At 54.6% G+C, this 7046-nt stretch overlaps 1 protein-coding gene across 1 annotated transcript; it reads right to left on the minus strand.

Moving 5' to 3' along the window:
* Nucleotides 1-2925: 2925 nt before the first annotated feature.
* Nucleotides 2926-4985, minus strand: PUNSTDRAFT_132937 (uncharacterized protein; the record flags this gene model as incomplete). Its single annotated transcript, XM_007382325.1, has 2 exons — nt 2926-2935; nt 3007-4985. 2 exons carry the CDS (start codon nt 4983-4985, stop codon nt 2926-2928), a joined length of 1989 nt encoding a protein of 662 aa, XP_007382387.1.
* Nucleotides 4986-7046: the final 2061 nt, after the last annotated feature.

The following is a 7046-nucleotide window of genomic DNA, read 5'->3' on the forward strand; positions in this document are numbered from 1 at the left end:
TTTTAAGGTAAATAGCCAGTTGGCAATGGTGTGGGTGCGACTCGCGCATTCTCATACCAAAACGCTGCAGTATTTTTGTCTAGGTAGGCTCGCTGGTCGAGATGGACACAGTTGCCTTTCCAAGTGATACGCATGCGCAAGAACTCTTTGCCGTTGAGTTCTCTACACTCCCACTTATCCATGAAAGCTCGTTTGAGCCTTAGGACGGTAGGAGAGTTCTTGGGCCCCATAAAGAAGGCATCGTCAACATAGACTACGGCAATGCAGAAATTGCCATCTTTGTTGTAGACGAATATACCAGCATCTGACACAAGGCGTTTAAAGCCTAGGTCGGCCATGGACCGGTCGAGGGCTTTCCACCAAGCTAACCCTGCCTGTTTAAGTCCGTAGAGCGCGCGGCGAAGCTGGAAAACCATGTTTTCGCGCCCTGGCTCTTTAAAGCCTTCAGGTTGCTCCATGTATATTTCTTCGTCGAGATTGCCATATAAGTAGGCATTTCGCACATCAACGGCATGAATTTGCCAGTTTTCAAGTGCGCATAGTGCAAACATCATTCGCACTGTCTCAAAACGAACTACAGGTGAGAAGACTTCATTGAAGTCGATTCCTTCAACCTGGGAGAAACCTTTGGCTACAAGCCTGGCCTTTTTCCGACCATCAGATTTGATGTCGAAGACCCATCGGTTTTTAATGACCTTCCGGTCTCGTGGGCGATCAACCAGGTCATAGACCTTGCGCTTCCGGAGAGCTTCAAGCTCATCACGGCATGCAGCACGCCATTCCTTTTGTTCAGCAGGTTTAAGCCACTGAATATCGCGATATGTCCATTCTTTTACATTGGACTGGTTGGGATTTCCGCCGAATAGTGGATATGCGCGCAAAAGTAACGCTTCGACGAACTGTACTCCCCCCTCCTGGCATAGTTTTGCTAACCGAGCATCTCCTTCAGAATCAGATTCTGAGGATGGGGCTTTACTGGCGCTTTCGCGATAGCCAGTGAACGGTGTTTCCGGTGCAGACGGGTCGTCGCTTTTTCTCGGAGTCTGAGGTGGCAAACTAGGCACAGGAGCCGGTTCGTCCTCTGGTGGAGGCAATAATTCGCTCTCTATCATTTGCTTCCGAGAGACCTTGCGTGACACTTTGCCTTTGCCTGGTGAGGATCCACCCTCTACCAAGTCTTTCCAGGCGCGTTCACGCTCAATCTGCTTGTATTGGAAAACAGGATGTTTCCTTTCACCATATATATTGCCCTCTCGCTTCGGCACTTTCCTGAGGCGACCGGATCTCCTTGGAGATTGCCATGGTTGTTCAGGCGGTACTGGGCTAGGAGTCCTCGACCGCTCCCTTTTGGGCGTCGAAGGAAGCTCAGGTGCCACGTCTGGCGCCTTGCCTTTCCCCTTTTCAGGAGTTATAGTGGGGACAGGAGCCGACGGAATTTCATCATCGTCGTCCCAAGGAACGGGTGGTTGACCCGATGGGTGGTTGGTGTCTTTGGATCGCGGACCTCCAATACGCGTGTTTTTCGTTTGCTTTTGCTTCGCACACTTAGGGAACAGTGTCTCGTCAAATAACGCATGGGCAGATGTGAATATCACATTGTTGGGTAGGCGCATGAACTTGAAGTTCGTTTCCATACCATCCGCAACGCCGATGTATATCATAAGTTCAGACTTAGGAGACATCTTGTTCTTTCGAACATCGGCGGGGAGGTGAACATATGCACCACATCCAAACACTCGCAAGTGATCGACTCGCGGTGGTCTACCATACAGAAACTCATACGGTGTCTTCCAGTTAAGGCGCACAACCGGAGTTCTGTTGTATACATGCGTTGCATGCTCGACAGCGAAATTCCACCAGGATTCAGGCAAGCAAGCGTCAAAGCGCATCGACTCAGCCTTATCCATGAAAGTGCGCATATACCGCTCAGCACGACCATTCTGCTGTGGTGTGTGGGGTGCGCTCTGAAGAACTTTGATGCCGTTACTTTTAAAGTAGTCGTCCAAGGCTTTGGACTTATACTCTCCCCCTGCATCCGACATCCACTTCTCAACGGTCGAACTGAACTGGTTCTTGACCATTGCCATGAAGTGTTTAATTGCTGGTAGTGCCGCGTCTTTAGTGCGCAGGCAAACTATCCAAGCAAACGAAGTGTAGTCATCCAAGAACGTTATCACATATTTATGCTTGTGATACGATTCGATTGGGAATGACTTGATGTCAGAGTGGATAAGTTCAAACGCTCTTTCAGCGCGAACAGGGTGAGTAGGAAAGGGTCGCAAAGGCATTTTGCCTTGCGCACAACCTCGGCATATATGTTCCTCGGTGGGTATCTCAACAGGTGTAAACCCGGAGACGTGTTTCCGAGCATGTCGAAGCACATCCTTTGAAGGATGAGCAAAACGACGGTGCCATGTCTGGTAATCCAGAGCATAGACCATGTCGACGACCTCCATTTCTTTGTCGGGGAGGGTCTGGACACCATAGATGGTATCACCCGATACGCGAGGAGTGAACGTTAGAAACGGTTCTCCTTGTTCAGTTAACACTCTTACTGCCTCTGAGTCGCAGAGTGCAGTCATGTCGTTCTGCAGAAACTGGCCAAGAGAAAGCAGCCGCATATTAATGTCAGGCACAAGCTTTACTCCAGCAATCTGTACGGTATCCTTCTTGGTTTTGAGGATTACAGTCCCTTCGCCAATCATGTTGGTGTGGTTATTGGCCGTCGATAGCCTTAATGGCGCATCGAATGGCTTATACTCAATGAAGTCATTTATGTCATTTGTGAAATGATACGATGCTCCAGAGTCACACATCCAAAAGACTTGGCTTGGTGTTCCTTTTCCCTTACAATCGGCGCACGCAGAGTATGAGAGCGAATGCACACAATCGTTATTACTACACAATACATCATCGCAAAGTATATTACATGCGGCTATATTATCGCGCGAAGATGCAGCAGATAAGTTAGCGATGTTTAGTGTAGGGGGATAGGAAGGGACGTACCCAACATCCTCTTCATCATCGACGATCATGCCTGACCATCGGGATGGTCCAGCATGTCCTGGATCATCTCCCAGAGGTGATTCACTCCGCGACCCAATGCTGACGAAGTCGTCGCACTCGTCGTCGGAGGCGTCAGGAGGGACGTACTCGGGTGTCGGCGCTCGCGAGGAGATTCGCTCGGCGAGCGGTGTTGACGAGGTGCCGGTGGGGCGCGGCGAAATCCGGTCCATAAGGTTGGGCCGGCCGGACGTCCAAGAGGAGTCAGATGATCCTCCGTCAGAGGAGGGAGAGAGGCGGACGCGCTTGAAGGCGCGGAGGGCCTCCTCATCGGAGTCGAGGGTCGGCGAGCCGTTTGCCAGGCTCCAATGCGAGCTGATTGCTCCGCATTCCTCATCGCTCGAGTCGCTCGTTCCGCGGAATGGCGGAGTGGGGGGAACTCCTCGAAGCGAAGGATCCGAGCTGGTACCGGGTGAGGGGCTTCGCCTTGCTCCTGTCGCGCCTGCTGGTCTCGTTGCCGCTGGGACAGAGGAGAGACCGAGGGCCGGACACTTCTTGTGCTCGGCGAAGGTGCGGCAGGGCGTCTCCGCGGTGCAGAATGGTTCAATGGCAGGACAGAAATTGTGGTCTGCCTGCGTCCGGCATGGGGGTTCGGCTTCGCAGTAGGCGTAGTGCCACGTCCCTTTGAGGCGGTTGACCGCCTCGATCCGGCGCTTATGCTCGAGGTGGTTCTCGAAGGTGTCCTCTTCAGGGCACTCGAGTAGGTGTTTGAGCGTGGCGGCGCGGAGGGCGTCGCGCTCCTCGTTGAGGGTCTGGACGCGACGTTGTTCAACGGTGGCCTCGAGGACCCGCAGTTGCTCGGGCGTGGGCCTGATCCCTAAGTCGCGAGCAAGCTTCAGCGCTCCATTCACACTAGGGTAAATGGTGGAGGGTTCAGTCACCTTCACAACCGGTTTGAACATACGACGATCGGCGACGTACGGAGAGGGAGCACGGCGTGGAGCCGGCTTAGGTTCGTCAGCGGCGACTGCCACAGATGCCATAGTGACATCGTGGTCGCAGTCGGCGACGTACGCCTTCCCCTTGCCTTTGTCCTTGCCCTTGCCACGGCCAGAGCGACCGCGACGGCGCTTGTCCGAGTGCTGCTGCTGCCCCTGAGGGCGCTGCTGCAACTGCGAGGACTGCTGCTGCTTCTGCTGCTGCCCGTTAGGGCGCTGCTGCTGAGAGAAAGACTGATCGCCTTGCTTGCGCTTGACAGCGCTGAGCTTGTTGGCGGTGTCGTTGGGCTTCTTGCTCGACGAGGCGTGGAGCTGCCTCTGGTCGTAGGCGAGGATAACTTGACGACGAATGTCGTCAACGTCGAGTTCGGCAGGCTGCTTCTGCTGCTGCAGATGGCTGATGAACGACATCTGCGGCGGGAGTTTGGCGATGATGAACATGGCGAGAAGCCATTCAGGGAGCGGCTCGGTGGCAGGGATCGCAGTAGAACCTGCGGCAGAGATGCTGGCAGTGGCGGTATGGGAGCGAGCCGTAGCAAGAGCAGAGGTCGAAACGACCTTGACCTCTTTGAGGCGGTCCCAGTGCGCTTGCATCTTGTTGAGCGCAGGAGCGGGGTGCGAGTTGCCAGGGATGTTCGTCGCCAGCAGAGCAGAGAACTCGTGGTAGACGTTGCCTAGAGCGAGAGAACCGTAGTCCTTCTTCAGCCTCTGCCAGATGGCAGCGGCGGTCGTGAGGTCCGAGGTGTTGGAGCGAATAGACATGGAGAGGCGCAAATTAATGCAGCCCATAGCCTGCATGTCGTGGTCGACCCAGGCCTTCTCGTCGCTGAGCTGCTGAGCGCTGGGGGTTGCAGAGAGAGCAGGACGAGGATTGACGATCGCAGTCCAGTGCGAGTGCGCCATGAGGTAGTTCTGCATGTCGGAGGCCCAGTGCTGGTAGTTAGCACCGGTGAGCTCGGCGATCTGGTACAGAGCAGACGACATAGTAGCGTAGAGTGTTGTTAGAGTTGGTAAGATCTGGTTGAAAGAAACAGTCGTCAGCGTAATGAATCAACTAAACGACCAGCGCATGACAGCGCTGCAGATCACCAGTGGAGCAACGGCCTTAAGCCGTGCTACGCGTCGCCGAGAGGCGTTACGCGTTGTCCACCACAGCGTCAAGCCATTAAAGGCGACACTTCAGGCGAGCAGGGCACCCAGGGTGCAGAGTCGGTGCGGAGTGCAACCGTCTCAATGCATTGCGGACGCGGTGCAGAATGCTACCGTCATCGACGCAGGCCCCAGCGAGCCCAGGGCTCATAACCTGTGAAAGCTGCGCTGCCGCACACAGTGGCGGGCGACGTCAAGCTCACCTGGTTGAGTCTGGGTAAGTCTCAGTCTGTGGAGGACAGAAGTAAAGCGACTTATATTGCAACGCTCAGACAGGCCTGTATATATACTACAGAGAGTGGCTATGCGGTGCAATCACATGCTAAGCTATAGAACAATAAAGAAGGCTGTGGAACGTAGCAACGCACAGCCTATTGTGTCAGAAATAGATACAGCTGTGCCGAGGACGGCAGTCAAGGCGGGCTGTGCCAGCGCCTGTGAATCGGTGGCTGTAGAGCGCCAATTCAACATCGAAGGCCAGACCAAACCCATTGGGCTTTATCATCTAGGAATGCCTCACCCATTGTGCAATGCCCGTCGGTGCTACATTATACTACAAACACTCGGCGGGTCTATCTCCTTACGATCAACGTCATGACTGTCAAATAGCTTCAATGAGGACTAGGCGACATATCGGCAGAGTGTCTACACCCTAGAGCTACCGAGAGGCGATGCTGCGCCCTCGACAGTGGAATGAATGTACTGTATGTCCGAGATGCGCTGCAGAGAAACCGCCGCGCTGCCCGCTCGACCGTGCCTATGCAGTGACATGCAGTGAAACCCTCCATATAAACCGGTTGTTTTGACCTGATCCGTTGGGCCCATCTGCTCTGTCCTGTCCTCCGCAACTCCTGGGGTCTGCAAACACCCGCCACGTATCGAATAGTTATGGGCCGCAAGTTCTGTTGCTGTATCCCAGTTCATCTGAAAAAATCTTTATCTATATAGCTGCCCCTCAGAACTATGGACACTATTGGAGTGCTATGGATGCTATATAGAAGTTGCCCAGTTGCTATGTAGTGCTATGGTTGCTATGTAGAAGTAGGACAGTTGCTATATAGTGCTATATAGTAATTATAGGTAATATAGTTCAAAGTACTAGCTACATGGTGATACATAGCTCATAGGTGCAGTCAATATAGCACCCATAGATTTGGTATGTATCTGTATAGTAATGATAGCAGGTCTCCCAATGCACAAATACCATGATTGAAACCAGACTCAGGTCTTGAATGATAATATTAGTCACTCTATATACTATTAGACTGATACATACTTATAACTATCTACAAAGTGATTAAGTTTGTGCTATCTGGAAGGCAGCCCAAAGCGGACTTAGACGAATCAACGCGGCTGACACCGGTCACGTGATTAAATCGTGACGTGGTTGGTTGACTCGAGTCAGCTCACTCTGCTCTCCGCCGCGCTCGCAAATGCGCCGGACGCAGCGCTTGCAAGTGCGCCGTCCGTCGTCTTGCGCTTGCAAGTGCGCCGGCCCACCGCGCGGAACGTCCGCCCCCTCCTTCGCCCAACCCCCGAGCGGGAGCCGCCAACGCGGTCTCGCTGGGGGAAGCCTCCTTCGCCTCCCACCCTGGCACCCCCCCTCGACCTGCCCCGAGTGCGAGCCGCCAACGCGGTCGCACTCGGGGTCACCTCTCGCACTCGCGCCCCGCCCCGCCCGCCTTCGACCAACCCCGAGGTTGGCGGCTCGGGCTCGGCGTCGCATTCCGCCCCCCGCCCCCGCCTCCGACCAGCCTCTCGCCTGCCTCTCGCCCGCCTTCTCACCCGCCTCCCCGCCTCTCGCCGGTCTCCTCGCCTTCTCGCCCGCCTCGCCACCTTCTCGCCGGTCTCCCCGCCTCTCTCTGGCCTCTCGCCCGCCTCCCCGCTCTCGCCCGC

This window comes from Punctularia strigosozonata (genome assembly GCF_000264995.1).
Source record: "Punctularia strigosozonata HHB-11173 SS5 unplaced genomic scaffold PUNSTscaffold_4, whole genome shotgun sequence".
Lineage (NCBI taxonomy): Eukaryota > Fungi > Basidiomycota > Agaricomycetes > Corticiales > Punctulariaceae > Punctularia > Punctularia strigosozonata.